General features: G+C 40.6%; 1 protein-coding gene across 1 annotated transcript in view; it reads left to right on the forward strand.

The window, feature by feature from the left end:
* DDX58 (DExD/H-box helicase 58) overlaps positions 1 to 19,858 on the forward strand; it is a 553,305-nt gene that overhangs the window by 190,720 nt on the left and 342,727 nt on the right. The window contains exon 8 of the mRNA XM_044061005.1: positions 2,315 to 2,465. Within this exon, the coding sequence (XP_043916940.1) occupies positions 2,315 to 2,465 (151 nt within the window). The remainder of the gene's footprint in view (positions 1 to 2,314; positions 2,466 to 19,858) is intronic.

Below are 19,858 nucleotides of genomic sequence, written 5' to 3' on the forward strand. Positions count from 1 at the left end.
ATGACACTAAATTATCATGCCTAGCTAAAGACAATCATAAGACATTCTTCAGCTACATCTGAAACCTAAAATGGAATGCCCAGTTGTGAGCCAAAATTATAGTGGATGGTACCACTCACACTGAACCTGAGGAAATTGCCAACCTGCTAGCTGACAGATTTGGCAATAACTTCACCCCCTATCCCCACCAGACATAACCCACCAGTCCAGTACTGAGTATCTCCAAAGCACAGGCCATACAAGCACTCTCCCAAGGCCAAAAACACTGCCTTTATGGGACCAGATAACATCCTAGGTTACTTACTAAACAATCTGAAATTAAACCTAGTAGAACCACTTGGCACTCTGTTTAACCATAGCACCAGCTTTGTTCCGGCAGATAGGAGGACAGAAACAATAATCCTCTTGCACAAAGGGAGTCCATCAACTAACCCAGGAAACTATTGACCCATAAGTCTAACCAGCCTTATATACAAGGCCATGGAAAGAATCATTATGGAACTTGTCATCAAGGACACGGGTGACCTTCAAACTCTTGACCTGACCTAATTTGGTTTTGTCAAAGATAGTGCTTGCTTATTAAACCTGGTGGACTTCGAGGACAAAGCATTACATACCACATATTTTGATTTAGCCAAGGCTTTTGACATAATCCCCCACTCAGGGATCATTGAGAAACTCTCCCACCTGGGGATTAACCCATACATCACTAGATGGGTAGTCAACTGGCTCACTGACAGAATGCACACTGTCAAAGTTGGGAGTCCTCCTCCACCATTAGACAAGTTACCAGTGGGGTACCACAAGGATCTATGTTGGGTCCTCTACCGTTTGGAATCTATTTTTCTGAGGTACAGGTGAAAGTAGATTGGCCTGCGGGTTACCAGGTTTGCAGATGACTGCAAACTGGGCACATTCATAGAGTTCCCCAAAAATTTAAACATTACAGAAGGGGAGGACTCAAACAAATGATTGTGCCAAAGTTATGGACTAAAATTAAATGCAAAAAATGCCTTATCATTATCCCCTTTGGCAAAGAAGTAGCCCCTGCTTATTATGATGTAGATAGCACCCCTCTAAGTTCAAACCCAGTGGTGCGAGGCTTGGGAACACAGGTTGATAGCTATCTAAACTTTGATCACCATGTGCCCATAGTGGTAAGGAAAGCCTTCTTCATTGTGCATCTTGTAAATAAGGGCATCACATCTAAGACTAAGTGGGTGATAACTCCACTGTACTCATCCCCTTAACAGACCACTAATCGAGTACAATGCACCCTTCTGTATTTATCTCACCAGACACCTGCAGCAACTGGAGAGACCACAGAGGTTTCTAACCAAGAGAATCCAGGGCCTCCAAATCTTGATTTACATGAAAAGACTGAAAGCCCTGTCACTGTACTCTATATCATACAGGCTGCTGAGAGGTGACCTGTGACTGGCCTACAGAGCAGTCTCTGACTCAGTCCTAAGGGAAATGCTGCACATCTGCAAATCAAATGGGACAAGAGTCACTCGCTCCAGGGATCCCAAGCCAGCCTGTGACATTAACAGAACATGTTGGAGAGACAGATACATCTCCTAGAGATTGCCACTCCTCTGGAATAAGCTCTCACTTCACGGGAAGCAGAGATCCTCAATAACTCTATTTAAGCCCAACCTTAACAATTGGATGGGTGAACAGAAATTCACCCCAGGGGTGGCACCTATATACCTCCTGGACAGGGGTAGTTGATGCTCACCATAGAATTGCTCTGCCAATAATGACCTTCTAACTATGGTCAATTAGGGTACATGGGCTTTTACACGGCTAGGCTTGTAAAGGCCCTAGGTCCATTAGCCTATTCCTAGTAACCTCCTATGAACGTGTGTGTGTGTGTGTGTGTGTGTGTGTGTGTGTGTGTGTGTGTGTGTGCATGTGTGTGTGTGTGTGTGTAGACGTCCATGTGTTCATGTGTGTAAGATGTTGGTGTGATGTGTGTGATCGTTCATCTCTAAATATAGGTGTTACAACCCTTCCCAGTAGTTAAAACATAATAGTTCACAGGTCACTTTAAGATGAACAGCAGAAAGACAATGTCTGCAACATACACTGCATGGTAATTTGTCAACACTTAGTAAATAACCTGAGGGAAACAACTGATGCAAGAAAAGTGAACTCTCTAAAAATTTTTACATAGTATTTGTATCATACTGTCAAGCAACCTTGAGTAACAGAATATTTATCTGGGTCCTTAATAGTTTTTTTTTTTAAATATTTGCTTTGTACAGTACTTAAATGATAGTTTTCCAAGTAATGTATTTTAATTTCATAGGATCTGGGAAAACCATTGTGGCACTGGAAATTACAGAGCGCCATTTGAAACAAAATTCAGGAAGTAAAAAAATGGTTGTTTTCTTGACAACTAAGGTCCCTGTTTGTGAACAACAATACCAGCTGTTTAAAAAGCATTTTGAACCCAGTGGGTATGTATGAAGTTCATTCTGAGCTTATTAATGTCTTGTGTTCCTATGCATTTAGCAGAATTTTTTCACATTATTTTTAACTGGCAACATAGTGCTACTTTGCTAATTAAAGCATGCTGCAAGCAGGAATGCTGCCTCATGTACTGTACTGTCTTATCCGACTGTGACACGTTACTGTAAGTCTAGTCTATTCCTTCTGTACTCAAACCTGCAAAGGTTTATAACTTTGTTTTGCTGGTGTATAAAATAATTAAAGGCAGGCATTTTCCTAACTGTTCAAATTATCACTGATTGTTTAAATTTATATGTTTTATGACATTTTAACAAATATAACCATTTGAAATATTTTGTTTTAAATACACATAGTACATGAAAACAAAGCTGAAATGTCTGGGATTCCAGTTTTGACTACTGGTACATCATTTTTGTAATGCATTTAAGTATTAGCATTTAACCTTTTGTTATTGTTTGAATAACGCATGTCATGGCTTTATGAAAAAATGCATTTCAATGTTTTGTACATGCAGCTTCTAGAACAGTTTAAAAAAGTATAACAAAATATAATATGTGTATTTATTTAACCTTTATTGATTGGGTTAATCACAATAGGCTACTAGCCTCTTTCAGGGGAGACCTGAGGTGGTATTTATACTACTAGGGGAAATTTAGCCAGGCATTAAGGAACTTCCCTTACTTGTCCTTGTTGCAAGTGGGAACCATTTTGCATGAGCACTTTGTTTCTGCTGTAGACTCGGAGGTGGCTGGGAGAAACAGGGAGGCACACTGAGAGAGAGAGAAAAGGAGATAATGGAGTGGTGAGAGAAATGGAGGAGAAAACCAGTATCAAGGCTTGAGAATGCCAGCATGATTCTGAGGAGATGTTTCAAAGAAATCTGTTTGATGGAAATGAGTTGGCAAATGATGGATGTATAATTACAACCCTCCATTCAGGAGGGTTGTGGGATGATTTACGTAAAAAAATGATGATGGAGAGTGAGACAGAAAATGAAGGAGATGAGTCCGGGGGAGACTACGGAGAAAATACAAAATGAGGATGCAGAGAAAATCCTGAAGAATACTGATGAGTTGAAAATGAAAACGTATGCAGAGAAAGTAAAATAAGGCAAAGGGGGATTAGCAGAAGAGAGAGAAAAGCAGAAAACAATGAAAAATAGAAGTATGTTGTAAGAATTCAAAGTTAAGAAGACAAAGAAATGGACAGGTATGAAGTTTGGGAAAATTTAATAATTCCTTTGGGTGTATAAACACATGAGGTTTGTTTGTGTCTTTCGGCTTTTCCCGGTTAGGGGTCGCCACAGCAGAACTCCGGTCCGCTAATGATTGGTAGTGGATTTTTACGTACCGGGTTACCAGCCCTGATGCACAACCTTCAACGAAGGCACGCCCCATTCACGTATGCCTCCACACAAAAGACGCTCTAGCTGAGAATCGAACGGGACAACATCTTGCTATGAGGTGACAACACTACCGCAGTACCACCACCGCAAGAGTATTTATTCTTATTAACAAAGAAACATTTTGTGCATTATATTTGAGACCGTTTTTTTCAATGGAAAATTGTATTGGAGAATATGAAAGAAAGAAAGTCTGTAACCCATGGAATCTTTATGGGATGAAAGCATTTAACAGGGAAACAAAAAATTAAATTCATGTACATTTTTGGACAGAGAGACTTTGAAAGGACATTTGAAAACTTTATGTAAGGAAGTACTGGACATTGCAAAGGTTTATGTTGAAATGGGTTTATGGCCTGGTGGATGGAATTGTAATATTGTGTAAAAAATAGAAAGAAAAATATGCATATAATAAGCATGATAAATATGGGGGGGATAGGAGTGTTGTAAAATATGGAGGACAAGCCAAAACATGCTTATTTGTGGAAAAGGATATCTAATAAGTGACTGTGATAAAAGAAAATGTTATATTTGTGGGGTTATGGGGCATGATGCAAAAAAATGTGAATTAAAATGTTATAAATGCAACAAAAATGGACATTAATGGATGGATGGATTGTAAAGATGAGAATAAGGAAAAAGAAAAAGACAAAAAATGAGCAAAGAGAAGAAATTTTAGAGTAGTAGAAATAGAAGAAAAGATAGATGAGGAAAAAACATAATAAAGAGGACATAGAAGAAGGCTCTGAAATAAGTGACAAAGACATAAATTGGTAGGTAGTAAAAACAAAAAATAATTCTATTGGTAAAAGTGTAAAAGACAGAAAAAGAAAATTTAAAGGGACAAGTACAAAAGAAAAAAAAGGAAATGAATTAAAAATAATCTGTACAACTAATGGTTGGGGGATGGTGTAATAGTTAAGGTTTTTGACTCGCAGACAAAAGGTACAGTGTTTGATTCTCAACTTTGGGAGGGAAATTGGCTAAACTTAGAATGGCCCATTAAGGCATTTAGCCTAATATATAGTTATGAACCTATGAAACCATGAATCTAAGGAAGAGGGAAAATGAGAATTTTAGTGTGCTTTCTGTAAATGTGAATAGAATTAAGCATATAGTAAGAAGTTTTATCTGGGAGGGGAAGACAGCAAGGGTCAGGTGGGATTAGCTGATTCTTCCAATAGAACAAAGCAGATTACCTGTTTTGAAAGAGTATTTCAGAGCTACACAGTTAAGGTTGCTATAAATAGCACAATGAGAAACCTATAATTCAACACGGAAAGGGATGATGATGAAACAGGAGGTAGCTCAAAAAAACAAGGAAAGACTTGGGATTTTGTATTCAGATATTAAGGAGAATAACAATCATGCAGAATATTATATTTGTAAAGTAACAGAAAGTATTCTAAGAGCTAAACCAACATGGGAATGCAGAAAGGACATTGGATGATGTATGTATGACTCCCAAATATGCAACAAAATCTATAAGATGTAAGATTTTTGCTTGGAAATATTTACATATGTATTTTTATACCCCATGTAAATGCCAGAGAATTTTTCCTCCAGTAGACAGCAAATGTTGTAGGTGTGATGGTGAAGAAAGAGGTAAATGAGAACATATTTTCTAGGAGTGTAATGAGCTGTCAGACTTTAAAGCTTCCCTGCAGACTACTCTGTCAGAGATACTAGGTGAGCAAATTGGTGTGTATAGGGAAATTATTTTTCTGAGCTATGATACAGAATTGGAATTGCTTAGGCATACTAAGGCCTTGTTGAGTTTAATTATAGTGGCTGCCAAAAAGCAGTTACTTGAAAATGGAAATCAAAGTCTAAACCAACTGTACTAGAATTAGTCACTATAGTAACAGAGATATAACAACTGGAATTGGAATCATTAGAAAAGGGTAGGAGAAATTACATAGAAAGAAATCTGAATTGTGGAAACAGTACATACAGGGGAGAAATGATGTTTAAAAGAAGGCATGATTTTTATGAGCAATGTAATGTCATGTATAATGTTTGCAAATCATGTCAATATGGTTTGTGATGTATAATGCTTGCAACTAAGATTTTGTCAATATTTTTTGTTTTCATGCATATAAATGTATGATTGCCTATGTCATAAGTGATAGTTTAGTAAAGATTTATTTATTACTTATTTTATTTATTTATTTTACATTTGTTGACCAGGAAAATCCGAATGGATGCTTGTCCATTTTCAGCAGAGGCCCAGGGAGAAAAGCTCCACAGTAAAATTCAGCTAATCATTACAAGCAATACAGAGGCGTTCACATTCATTGAGAGTAACATACTTAACATAGCTAAATAACATATTATTCATGCTTAGTTCAAGTTAATATACAGGTATTATTCATGCTTAGTTCAAGTTTACATATCAGGTATGAAGGTTGACATAGGTCAGTTTAAGGCAAAGTAAGATTCAAGTTTAACAGTTGTGGATAGAATACGCTGAAGTATTCAGTTTAAGATTTAGTTATTCCATACTATTGAGGTAGAGTAGTATAGAATAGTGAAGGAGTTGGTAGGTAGGTGGGTAGAGGGGAAGAAATTGTAACTGGATATTAGGTAGTGGGAATAACAGATATTTCTTGTTTTAAAAAAAAAAAAGAATATAGTAAGAAGAGTAGGGATTTTAGATTGGTGTAACATGTAATATAGATGTAATTATATTAGAAGACAAAATATTTCTAACAAATGAAGAAAGATTACAGAAAAACTATGAGGAAAAAAGATAATCTGGAACTTGGAAAATGAGAGAACCTCTGGAAAAGCCATTTTCTGTAGAAATACAATAAAGAAACTAGATGTAACTTTTGTAAAAAATGGGAAGATTAACCATTGTAGGCTTAAAATGGAAATAATAATTGTAAAGAAGTATAATATATGCTTATATTAATTGCAAAGAAAGGGAAAGCATATTACATCAGATTTTAGAGTTGTTGTTGTGTCTTTCGGCTTTTCCCGGTTAGGGGTCGCCACAGCGGAACTCCGGTCCGCTAATGATTGGCAGTAGATTTTTACGTGCTGAGTTGCCGGCCCTGGCGTACAACCTTCAACAAAAGTATGCCCATTCACGCATGTCTCCACACAGAAGACGCTCTAGCTGAGAATCGAACAGGACAATGTCTTACTGTGAGGCGACAGTGCTACCGCAGCACCACCACCGCATCAGATTTTAGAGTATGTAGTGATAAATATGAATATTGTAATAAAAGGAGACTTTAAGAGGCAACTGTAAAAATGAAAGGAAATTGTATAAGAAAAGGGTTAGAAGTTATAAGATGTGGTAAGTTAAAACATTGAGGCAAAACTTCGTGGACTTACTAAAGGGGTATGTATAGAGCTGAAATAGATTGTTTTATAGTATCAGAAGGGTTAGTTATAAGAGAAGGGGAGGTAGGTAAAACAGGATTTTCTGATCATCTTGCAGTATGGCTAGAGATAAAGGAAAAAGAGCACTGTATAAAAATAGGCAAAGGAATAAAAAAGGATAAATGAGAAAGCATGGAATGAAGAAGGAAAGAGATTAGCAACACAGTTATGGAAAGATCATATTACTATGAGAATATTTGATAAAAATTGGTCTGAATGTTGGATGATATTTAATTAAAAATATAAAATGTTTTACAGTGGCAATATGATGTGAAACAAGTAGAGAAAGAAAAATATAAAAGAACATATAGGGTGCATTTGAAGATTTAGAACATAATGAAAGAAAGTACTTTAACAAAGAAAAAGAATTATGTGAAAGAAATCAAGAAAAAAACACAAGAATTGTTATTTAAGCAGATATATTTTTTTACAAGGAAAGAGAAGTATTGAGTTACTTAAGCATATTAGTAAAGGTATATGGTAGTATAATGAGATAAAAAAAACGTAAAAGGAGAAATAGAACTCAGGAAAAGATTATGAATATTATTGTACAATATGTACAAAAATATTTATAGAAAAATCAGGTAGTGAAAATAACATGGAAAGGTAACAAAAAAAGAGAATAAGGAGTTGGAAAAGATTTATTTATATGAGCTAGATAAAGTGTTAGGTGAAGTAAATATAGATTCAGCTGCAGAACCAGGTGGAATGGGGCATGGAATGTATAAAAATTTTAATGAATTGGCAAAACAATATTTTATAAAGATTTTGACAATGGTAAAATGAAGGTTTTATGTATAAAGAATTATGTAGTAGAAGGAAGACAGAAGACAATTAAAAATGGAGTCTAATAATGATTATAAAATCTTTATGAAATAATACAACAGAGACTTGAAACTTAATTGGGAAATATTATGGAAGATAGTATATATTGTGTAAAGGGGATGGGTTGTCAAGAATTATTAATGATAGAGAAATTGTGGATGATAGTATCAATTGAAAATAACCAAAAATCATGATAGGAGACCTTAATAAGGCATCTGATACAAATGGACATGAAATCTTATGAGTAATAATGAAAGAATATTATGTAAGTGAGAATGTTAGGAAATTATGTATTGCAGCATATAGTAACAATAAAGTAATAATACTTGTAAATGTTAGCAAGCAAAAAAAAAAAAAACACAAAGGCAAACTCTGAACCAAACCACCACTTTCTGTACCAACACCCAACAACAGAACCGATAAAAATGGCAGAAACAACCACTTATTAGTAGGTTAAAATAATCATGTTTTTAATAAGTTTAGTGCTTTTGTTCCAAATAAAATGGAACTTAAATCAGAACAATATATTAATGTATCATAACTATTCTAAAATCTACAGCAATGAATCACATGATGCAAAACATCCAATGTACTACCAGATTAATACTGCTTGTAAAAGTTCCCATTTAAAGGTGCACATCAGAATGTGAACACAATTGATAAATAGTATATGTATATATATATATATATATATATATATATATATATATATATATATATATATATATATATATATATATATATATATATATCACACAAAAATATTACCTATGTACATACTTTGTTCCCAATTAAATTTCATAGTGTTTGAATTTTTAAATAAAGTTAATGGAACTGGAAATTCAAAGCATCTAGTGTCAGCTGATACCTAAATTCACTAATTTCTAGTAATTCATCATAAAAACCACCTCGAGGATCATGTTTAACATGATCCAGTACAAAAACTTAAAAGAGTCGTCCATGTGATTTTCAATGTGTTTAGCCAATGCATTAGTGCTCTGTTTCAAAAGGATGTCATAACAATGCTCATAGATATGTTCTTTTAATTTTCTATTGGTTTTCCCAATATAAAATGCTGAACAATGTTGACACAAAGCAGTATATAGACCACACCTTTAGAATCACAAGAAAAATAACCCTTTGAATATAAAGATCACCCTGTGGGCACACTTAGACAATACCTATTTTCTGACCTGTCCCATTTTTAGTCACTATGTTTTTAGTACCACCCACTTTCCAAATAATTCTTAAAGGTTTTATCCTTCTTACATGTAATAAGTATACCATGTCCCTACTTATTCAATATTTCAGTGCTCCCTTTAAATAGACACCAGTTTTTCACCGATATATTGGAAATATGGGTACTAGCAAGTGACAAATGCTATATTAAAATCTTTCTGAATTGGGTCGAATGAGTAGATGTCTCTCTAACTGTGTTCAGGATCAATGGTAAATAAAAAAAAAAACACTTCCCCTGTTCTTCACTACTTCATCCCCTAATAGGTTTGGTGAATTGGTAAGGGTAGCCTCTCTTGGAATACATATCAATATCACATTCAGAAAAAAACTCCATCAAAACCGGACACCATTCTAGCTAGATGAACTAATTGCCCTTTTACCACCACTTTTTTTCTGGTGGTTCTGTTAATATAGGCAGATGACATTATAATTGCAAAAAATACAATTTGGATAAAAAAGTAGTAATTTGTACAAATGAGTATGTAGAGGTGATAGGGATGGCTTTAAATAAAGAAAACAGTAAATGTTTAGATGTAGTAAGGATGGGGGTATATATTTTACAATGAATGAACTTTCTGTATTGGATATAAAAGTTAGGAATAAAGGTGTAAGTAGAATTCATTGGGAGTAAACAATAGAGGAAATAAAAGAAACCTGTTTTTTTTTTCCTGGAGAACATATAAATTATCATTTGGAAAAAAAGACTGATTTGATAAATTCAGTACTGATGGAAAAAATAACATACTTAGCAAGTGTATATATGTTGCCAACAGCATTTGAAAAGGAATTATTGCAGATCATGTTTTAATTTATATGGGGTTCTAGATTAAACCCAGTTAAAAGAGGAGTTTTGTTTGTGAATAAAAAGGAAGGAGGTTCAGGGTTAGTTAACCCAGTGATATATGCTGCTTTGTTAAATTTGTACAAAGTGCTAGCGTGGATAGATGAAAAAGATGAGAGATTAGTAGTAAAACTGTATGATAAATCCCAGGTCAAGGACGACCACGAGGCATTCTTTAGCTATGTCCATAACCTCAAAGGCAATACACAATTTTGTGCAGAGCTCATTGTAAACGGTGCTACCTATACTTAGCCAGAAGATGTAGCAAACCTACTGGCTGATAAATTCAGCTGCACTCAACCTTTCCTCAGGAAATACCATCAAATATATCTCCTTCCTGCTATCACTAGGGAGCAGGTCCTTAAGTTCAATAACACTGCATCAGTGGGCCCAGACAGTATCTCAGGATGGCTTCTAAATAACATGAAACATGACCTATCAGGCCTTTGGAATTGCTATTTAACTGTAGCCTTCAAACTGGCTTCATGAGTGGAGAACAGCAACAGTCATCCCTCTGCACAAAGGTGGGCAATCTACAGACCCTGAAAACTGCAGACCCGTAAGTCTTACTAGTCTTGTATGTAAAGCCATGGAAAGAAATATCATGGAAATGATCAGTACTGATATAGTAAACCTGCTGACACTGGATCCAACCTAGTTTGCTTTTGTCAAGGTAGGTCATGCCTACTCAACCTTGTGGACTTCTTTGAGAAGGTCAACAAAGTAATGGATGAAGGCAAAATAGTTCACACTGCCTACCTTGACCTGAGCAGCATTATCTGCAATATCCCACTCGGGCATTGTTGACAAACTCAAGAGGTTAGGCACAAACCTGTATGTCACCTGGCAGATAGCCAACTGACTGACAGACAGGACCTAGTAAGTTAGAACTGGGGAGTCCACCTCTACAGAAAGGCCAGTTGCAAGTTGAGTCCCACAGGGATCAGTGCTTGGACCACTCCTTTTTGGCATTTACTTCTCTGAAGTCAAGCCCAATGTTAGTGGTCTTTGGCTGACTAAATTTACAGATGATTGCAAATTAGGAGCTGTCATTGAATCCCACACTGACACAAATGTTCTCCAGGAAGGGCTGACACAAACAACCGGATTTAGAGCCATGGACTAAAACTAAATGCCAAGAAATGCAAAATAGTATCCTTTGGGAAGTCATTTACCCCTGGTAACTGTCATATTGACAGCACACCCCTTAGAGCTGACCCAGTTGTCAGGGACTTAGGGACACACAAAGTAATCTAGCATTTGACCATCATGTATCTGCAGTCATGAGGAAATCATTTTATGTTGTTCAATTTATAAACAAAGGTATGACATCTAAGTTCAAGGAAGTCATTGTTCCAGTGTAGTCGATATTCATCAGACCTATCATTGAGTACAGTGCCCCTCAGTATTGTACTTAACCAGGCATATCCAACAGCTGGAATATCCACAGAGGTTCCTCACTAAGAGAATACAGGGTGTAAGTAAAATGCCCTGTGCAGACCGCCTCAAGGCCCTATCCCTGTATTATCTCCTACAAACTTTTGAGGGGAGATCTATGCCTGGCAAGTAGGGCATTGTCAGACCCTACTCTGATGGACCTCCTGCATATCCACAAAACAAACAGCACCAGAATTACCCATTCTAAAGACTTAAAACCTTGCCTGTAATAATAATGGGACCTACTGGAGAGACAGGTATGTATCCCAGAGACTACACCTTCTCTGGAGCAGGTTCCCCATCCATGTGAAGCAGAGTTCCTCCCTAACCCAATTCAAGTGCAGTTTGGACAATTGGATGGAGAACAGGAAATTCATCCCTGGTTTGGCACGTATGTCTCTAATGGACACAGGCAACCTGTAAATGTTTCATCTCCCAAGCCCCTGCTTACACTCATCAAGGGTATCAGAACTTGTCTGACATTTTGGATGCATGGCTAGGCTTAAAAAGGCCCTTGTGGTTGTTAGCCTAGTAAACAACTGTGAACCTATGAAATTATAGGGTATGGTGAAAAAGGGTAAAAAAGAAAAGGAGCGTATAAATGAAGAAATAAAATGTTACCAAGAAGAACTATTTTTGTGGAAAATAAAAATTGATTGTATAGAAAAAGAAAGAAAAGTATGGTATAAGAATGTAATGATAAAACATTATTATGTAAAACCATGGAAAACTCTAATAGATGAAAAAATTAAAACTATAAAAATAAGAAGCAAAATGGTATAATAAGAAAGCAGAATGTCATGATTTTTGTGGAGACTGATAATAGTTACCAGAAAAGGGAAACATCCATATAAAAAGGAAAGTAATGCAATATGTTTACATTGTTAAGAAGAAGAAAGTACTAGTCATGTGTTTTTGAAAGGTCAAAGAGTAAAAAAGAGTTCTGAATACATAAAAGAAGTGGATAAAATTAACATGGATATGATTAAATATGGATATTATTAGAACAGAAGTAAAGAATATGTTAAAAGAATAGATAAAAAAGTTAATTTTGTTGTGCGGGTTATATGGAATGAAACAATAAATTAAATTATGGTAAATGGATTTTAGCAGCAGTATTAAGTAAAATCAGATGGTTATGCAAAAAGGAGTGGAGGTCTAAGGCAAGAAAGTTTAGCCTGATTGTGAGGAAAATTATGAACATGTGTAAATGTATTTGTATATCTGTATGTGTGTAAATATTTGCAAATATTTAAATATGCTGTAAATAAGAGTTCTTTTTTGTATATAAATAAATGACCCCTACTCTTTTCGATAGGTGCTATGGAATCTTTTGCATCCACCTGATCTACCCCAGCTCAGGCAGATGGGGCCTCGGTTTAACATCTCATCCAAATTATGGCTCACTCAGGAGTGCCATACCTCCTTATGCTGCACTGCAGTGAGAGCATTCAATCTACCTGGTGTGAGAAGAGAACCCACATACTTCTGCAACAAAGGCAAGAACTGTTGCGCCACTGCCATTGCTAACATATATGCTTGGTTTTGTGTGATTATTAGGAACACATAATCATTTACACAGTACAAATTATTTTTTTAATTAATTGGGGTATCTGAAATATTCTTTAATTTGAATATTTTTAATTTTTCAGTTTGTTCAATATCACTTTTGCTGACACATAACTTTTACCACTAGTTAATTTGATATTTCTCTTTAGACGTTGGAAAGGTATGTGATTTAACATCTTCAACATATTAGAAAAGGCTTGTTCCAGGTGGTTCATTTATTTGCCATCTGTCCATAAATATTTGCCTTAGTTCCTTTCTTGGATTTTGTGCCTCTGATGCACTCATTTAATCTGGTTTATACTTTGCTCCTCTGTTGGTGCAAATTCACAGTCACTGGATTTCACAGAAGAGTCAAGTGCATCACACTTCTGTAATATAGCTGTGTAACTAGGAAATAACTCCTGCTTTTTCAAAATGTAACATGAAATACAATAAGATGTCAGAAGCAGTCCACTGCTATGGTCTTTTTTCTGACATCGCTTACAGGTTAGTCAGTTCAAAATGAAGACATGAGGAATGCAAGTAAGTTCCAGGCTTTATATCTTACACTGTGCACTTGGAAACCCTTTTTGTTGAATCTGGTTAGCAGAGTATATATCTAAGCAACAAAACAGTTACATATGAAGTAGTTAACTTCATTTGATCAGCAACCTGTGGGTATCGGATCCGATCCGGCAACTTTCCAAGCTAGAGATCCGAACTCCAAGCTCCTCACCCTTACCCACAATACCCTGCTACCTCCCTCCAGTCCCCAGGTCTCGTTTGCTGCGGCTTCTTGAAGCACAAGTGACGAGCTCCTGGCGGTTTTTGAGTAAATTAGAGGATTTTATTCTCTAGTTTTTCTTCAAAAATTGTGTGTATTTTTTTCCGTCCCTTAGTATATTTAGTTTAAAAAATTTTTATAGTAGTCTGTTAGTTGTAGTTCCCCTTCCTCTTATCTGCATGTGAAGGTGTGTGTGTGTGTGTGTGTGTGTGTGTTAATGTGGCTGAAGGCCCTAAGGCCATTTTTTCTAAATGCTCTGAGTGTGGCCATAAGCTGTCTCCAGCCGATGGCCACACTCAGTGCGTTATTTGCCTGGGGGTGGCCCATCTGTCATCAGGCTGCCAAATTTGTGCGGCCTTTAACTCCCGGGATTTGAGGGACAGGAGGATAAAGTTAATCCTTGCGGGCCTGTTGCCCGCGGATTCTGCTTAGTCCTCCTCTCCCTCAGTGGCACCAGCCACGGCTGCGGCTGTTGTGCCCACTGTTCCTGCTCCCCTGGCCGGGACTCAAACTCCCACTGCGGCCCAGGGAGAGAGGGACTCCAGGAAAAAAGAGGGAAGGGACAAGGAGCGTGACAGGGAGAGGCATAGGAGCCACAAGCGGTGGGCCGATTCTGTCCCCTTGGCCCTGCCAGCTAAGCAGCTCGGTTCTCCCCTGAAGATCTCCGGGTCTTCCCCCTCTCGGCTTCGTTCTCCACGTTTCTCTCCAGAGGAGGAGACCCGGTCACCTTCGAGGTTGTCAAGGCGGCCTTCCTAGCCAGCCTCGGCGGCTTCTTCTAGATCCACTAGGAGCCTTTCAGACGCAGACATGGACCGGATGATGTGTCGCTTCCTCCAGGCCCAGATGCAGATGGGAGTGCTCTTGCCCCCCCCCCCCTCCGGGGGGAGCTCGGCCCCCTTCTTTGCCCCCATTGCTTCTTCTCCAATCCACTATCGGGTTTCGGACCCATCGGATCCAGGTAGCGTCAGAGCCGGGGTGTCGGTGACTATAGTAATCGCTACTTCGCTGGCTGTACCCTCGAGTTTGTCGGGTCCTTTTTCGGATCCGAACTCTCAGAGCCGTGAGCCGAGCCTCAGATCCGGAAGGGTGAGTGTGTCTTTGGCTCTGATGCGGTCGGAGTGCACTTCCCTTTCAGATACGATTGCGTCGGCTCCGGCGCCGATCCACACAGTTCACCCTTGGCCTTCGACGTCGTGGAGAGGGTCCTTTCGAGGGAGTCGAGGCCCCAGGTTCATGCTACGGATCCACCTGCCGTTCCCTCGCAGATGGGCCTGTCTTCCATCATCCGGCCCCAGAGACAGCCTGCGTCTACATCCCAGATGGTTCCCCTAGAGGAACAGGACCTGGTTGGTGAGCCCTCCTCAGACAGTCCCCCCGAGGAGGTCCCTCACAAACGAAAGTATAAAAGGAGGCACTTGGACTCCCCAGAGTCCCTCACGGAAGACACTGACTTGGAGGAAGGGGAAGGTTCCCCCAGATCACCCCCCAGAGAATATCTCCTTTGGAGACATCATGGAGATGCTGCGCATTAGAGGGGGTGGTCAGCCCAAAAACCTTCCTCGGATGAGTCTGTGTTTCTGGAGGTGTTTGACGCAGGCCCATCTACCTCTTGGGTGTCCCTTCCGGCTGATCCCCTGGTAGACCTTATAACTACCAGGGCATGGAAGGAGCCGGACACTGTAGAGCCAATACCCAGGAGACCAGATAAGATCCTTAGCCCCCCGACAGACAGGACAGTGTGGAGCAAAGGTTCCCCAATAGATGCCATGGTGGTGGCGGCTGCCACCAAGAAGGAACTGGCGCAGGAAAGTTCCTCGGTACATCCTCCAGACAAGGAGTCTGGGACGATGGACCGCATTGGAAAGCGGATGTTCGCTTCAGCCACCTTCTCTGTAAGGGCGCTGAACTACTTGGCACACATGATTCAGCTTCAGCGGGACCTAATCAAAGAGTACGCTGGATCGCCCCCAGAGTCCATGTCGGCCGAGGACAAACAAACCTTCTTGGCACGAATGGCCACTCTAAAGTCGATATCCAACACTTCTATACGGCTTCTCTCCCATGCCAAGGAGGGGGCGGCTAGAGCTAGCAGAGCAGGCATCACCTTTCGGCGTCATGCCTGGCTCTGTCTTTGCGATTTTGTGGAACCCTTCAAGGCGTCCTTCACAAACGCTCCCTTTGACGGTTCTACGCTGTTTGGCAAGACCGTCCGTGATACACTACTCCAGAGCGAGAAAGACGGGAAGACGTCTGCCGTCGGAATCCACTTCTCGGCTCCTCAAAGGTCCTTTTCCAGGAACCAGAGAGGACAGAAGAAGATGTGGTTCCAGAAATCTCAACAATCCCATTTCGCTCTGGACCCTTCGTCCTTCAGAGGCAGGGGAGGACAGGGTGGATGCCAGCCCAGAGGCAGAGGGAGGGCCTAAGAATTTCAGGTTGAAGGAACCCTTTTCCGATCGACCCGTGCAGCAACCCTGAGGGGTTGCCCGACTGCTCCTCTCTGGAGGCAGTCGGGGGGTGTTTCTCAGAACACCTAGCACATTGGGAGTCCATCACGACAGATCGCTGGCTGCTCTGAATAATATCCAGAGGTTATTCTATTCCCTTCCTGAGTTCTCCCCCTCAGTTGGGGCACCTCCCTGATGTCCCACCCAATCAGAGGGAGGCGGCAGCCTTAGAGATAAAAGAGCTGCTAAGAAAAAGAGCCATCCAGCACGTCCCCCCAGGCCAGTCCGGATCAGGCACTTACTCCAGGTTCTTTTTTGTGCCAAAAAAGACTGGGGACGTAAGGCCAATTCTTGACCTGTCTACACTGAACCTGTCCATTGCCAAAGAAAAATTCCAGATGGTCACCATTCAGTCTATTCTCCCCCTTCTGCAGGAGAACGACTGGATGTGCTCCATAGACCTCAAGGATGCGTACTACCACATTCTAATGGACAGGCGATCCAGGAGGTTTCTCCGCTTTTGGGTGGGAGCAGCCATTATCAGTTCAGGGTCCTCCCCTTTGGTCTCACCACAGCCCCCAGGGTGTTCACCAAGGTCATGACAGTTGTAGCGGCCCACCTGAAGCTTCAGGGAATACAGGTCTTTCCTTACCTGGCGACTGGCTCCTTGCCGGTCCCACCCAGCATCTACTATGCTCAGCCAGGGATTATTTCCTGCATTTGGCCCACCAATTTGGGATCACTGTAAACTACAAAAAATCATCCCTTCAGTCTGCTCAGGTCTTGGATTTCATAGGGGCCAGAATAGACACGCTTCAGTCCAGGGCTTTTTTGACGTCAGACAGACTCCGCAACCTAACTCTCCACGTCTTAGCTCTTCTACAGTCTCCAGCCCCACCAGCGGAATTAGTCCTGAGGGCTCTAGGGCCTATGGCGGCGGCTATCAACCTTTCAACCATAGCCCGCTTGAATATGAGGGTTCTTCAATGGATCTTGCAGGTCCAGTGGTCCATCCTTCGACATCCATTGTCCTCCCCTATTCCTCTCAGCAGGGTTTGCAGGGAATCTCTACATTGGTGGCTCCATTCCCGAGAGCTTTGGGAAGGGCAACCCTTTTTTATGCCTCTACCCCAAGCCACAGTGACCACGGACGCTTCTCGCCTAGGGTGGGTGGGGGGGCATTGCATGGGCAGAACCGTCCAAGGCACGTGGACTCCAACAGAGACCATTCTGCATATCAATGTTCTGGAGATGAGGGTGGTGCTTCTAGCGTTGCAGGCTCTCCATGCCCTTCTTCCTCTAGGGACTATTGCAATTCAGACAGACAACATGTCAGTGGTCTGGTACATCAACAAACAGGGAGGGACCAGGTCTTACCCTCTCTGCCGAGAGGCCATGAGAATTTGGGAGTGGGCGATATCCACCAACTGCTTTCTGCTAGCAAAGCACATCCCGGGTCGGTCCAAAATTTTAGCGGACAAGCTGAGTCAAACTATCCTCTCACCTTACGAGTGGTCTCTGAACCCCTTAGTAGTGAAACGGATCTTCCTCAAATGGGGTCAACCTTGCTGCGATCTGTAGGCGTCGCCTTCGAACGCAAAGTGCAGCGAGTTTTTTGCTCTAATCCCCCCACTGGGGGAGAGCCCCAGAGATGCTTTGGTTCATGCTTGGCCATCCTGTCTTCTTTATGCCTATCCTCCTCTCCCATTGATGACAAAATTCTTGCAGAAAGCTCGTCGGTTGGGGAGCAGAGTTATCTTCATAGCCCCATTCTGGCCTCGTCAAACCTGGTTCCCATACCTGCGGTCTCATCTAGTAGCTCCTCCTTGGATCTTAGATCCCATTCCGGATCTGATTTCCCATCCTTCGGGATTGTAAACCCCAAACCTGGATGACCTCAAGCTTTCCGCTTGGTTGATCCAGTTCCGTTAGTGGCTAGGACTCCCGGTATCTTGCCCACAGTTAAATCCATCCTGGTGGCCGCAGGAAAGTCTACAACAGTAAATGGAAATGTTTTTCTATCTGGGCCAGGCATAGGAATTTGGATCCCTTTACAGCTCCCATTCCAGCAGTTCTTGAGTTTTTATCCCACATTTTTCATCAGGGGGCCAGTTCTTCAACTTTGAAAGTTCAGATGGCGGCCATTTCCCACTTCCACATCAGAGACAATCTTGGTCCCTTAGCTTCCTCTAAGATCTGCAAGACCTTCTTGAAGGGTACTTTTCTTTTAAGACCTCCTGTCAAGAATGTGGTTCCTCCGTGGGATCTAACCTTAGTCCTCCAGGCTCTTACTGGTTCCCCCTTTGAGCCTGCAGCTTTGGCCGACTTAAAGTATTTGTTTTGGAAATTTGCCTTCTTGATTGCTATTACCTCAGCTAGAAGGGTATCGGAGCTTCAGGCCCTTTGTATTAAACCTCCGTATCTTGTCTTCCATAAAGACAGAGTTTCCCTCAGGACTAATCCCTCGTTTTTACCTAAAGTGGCTTCCGAGGCTAACATCAACCAATCCATTAATCTGCCTGTCTTCTTCCCTACTACCAGAACAAAGGGGAATACAGACTCCATTCATTAGATGTGCATAGACAGTTGCGTTTTTATTTGCATAGAACTGCTGCCTCTTGAAAATTGGAGCAGCTCTTTGTTTCCTTTGCTAAGCCATCTTTGGGTGAAACGGTAACAAAGGTAGCTCTAGCTAGGTGGATTTCTCACTGCATTTTGCTCATGTACAAAATCTCTGGTCGACCTGAGCCAGTGGGAGTTCGTGCACATTCTACCCGTTCTGTAGCTACCTCTGCTGCCTTTTGGTCAAGGGTGCCCTTCGATGACATTTGTTCTGCGGCCACTTGGGCTTCCTCTCATACCTTTATTACACATTATAAGTTGGATTTGATATCCATGGGAGGCCATCATTTGGCTCTGCAGTGCTCCGGAATATCCTTCCTTGAGGACCTCCCAAGTTTTTGGTAGCTGGGGGCTCTGTCCCACAGGTTGCTGATCAAATGAAGTTAACTACTTCAGATAAAGAAGTTATGTATTCACCATAACTTTCCATCTGAGTAGGTAACTTCATTTGTCAGCAACTGACCCCCCCCTCCGTCCCTTTAACCTGTAGTTCGTCATCTGAATGTTTGTTTATTCACTCCTAGCTGGTATCAGGTTAGGATGTTCAGGTGGTTTGTTTCTTTGGTATTGTGTGCTAATAGGGCAAACTCGATCTGAGGACTGGAGGGAGGTAGCAGGGTATTATGGGTAAGGGGGAGGAGCTTGGAGCTCGGATCTTTAGCTTGGAATGCTGCCGGCTCGGATCCAGATCGGATCCGATACCCACCGGTTGCTGACAAATGAAGTTACCTACTCAGATGGAACATTATGGTGAGTACATAACTTATTTTTCTCCTTTAGGAAATGTAGACCATTGTTTCTGTTCTAAAAAGTTTTCCCCCAAGAAACACCTGAATGTATAT

The sequence above is a fragment of the Protopterus annectens genome, chromosome 2.part0, assembly GCF_019279795.1.
Source record: "Protopterus annectens isolate FY-2018-M chromosome 2.part0, PAN1.0, whole genome shotgun sequence".
Taxonomy (NCBI): domain Eukaryota; kingdom Metazoa; phylum Chordata; order Ceratodontiformes; family Protopteridae; genus Protopterus; species Protopterus annectens.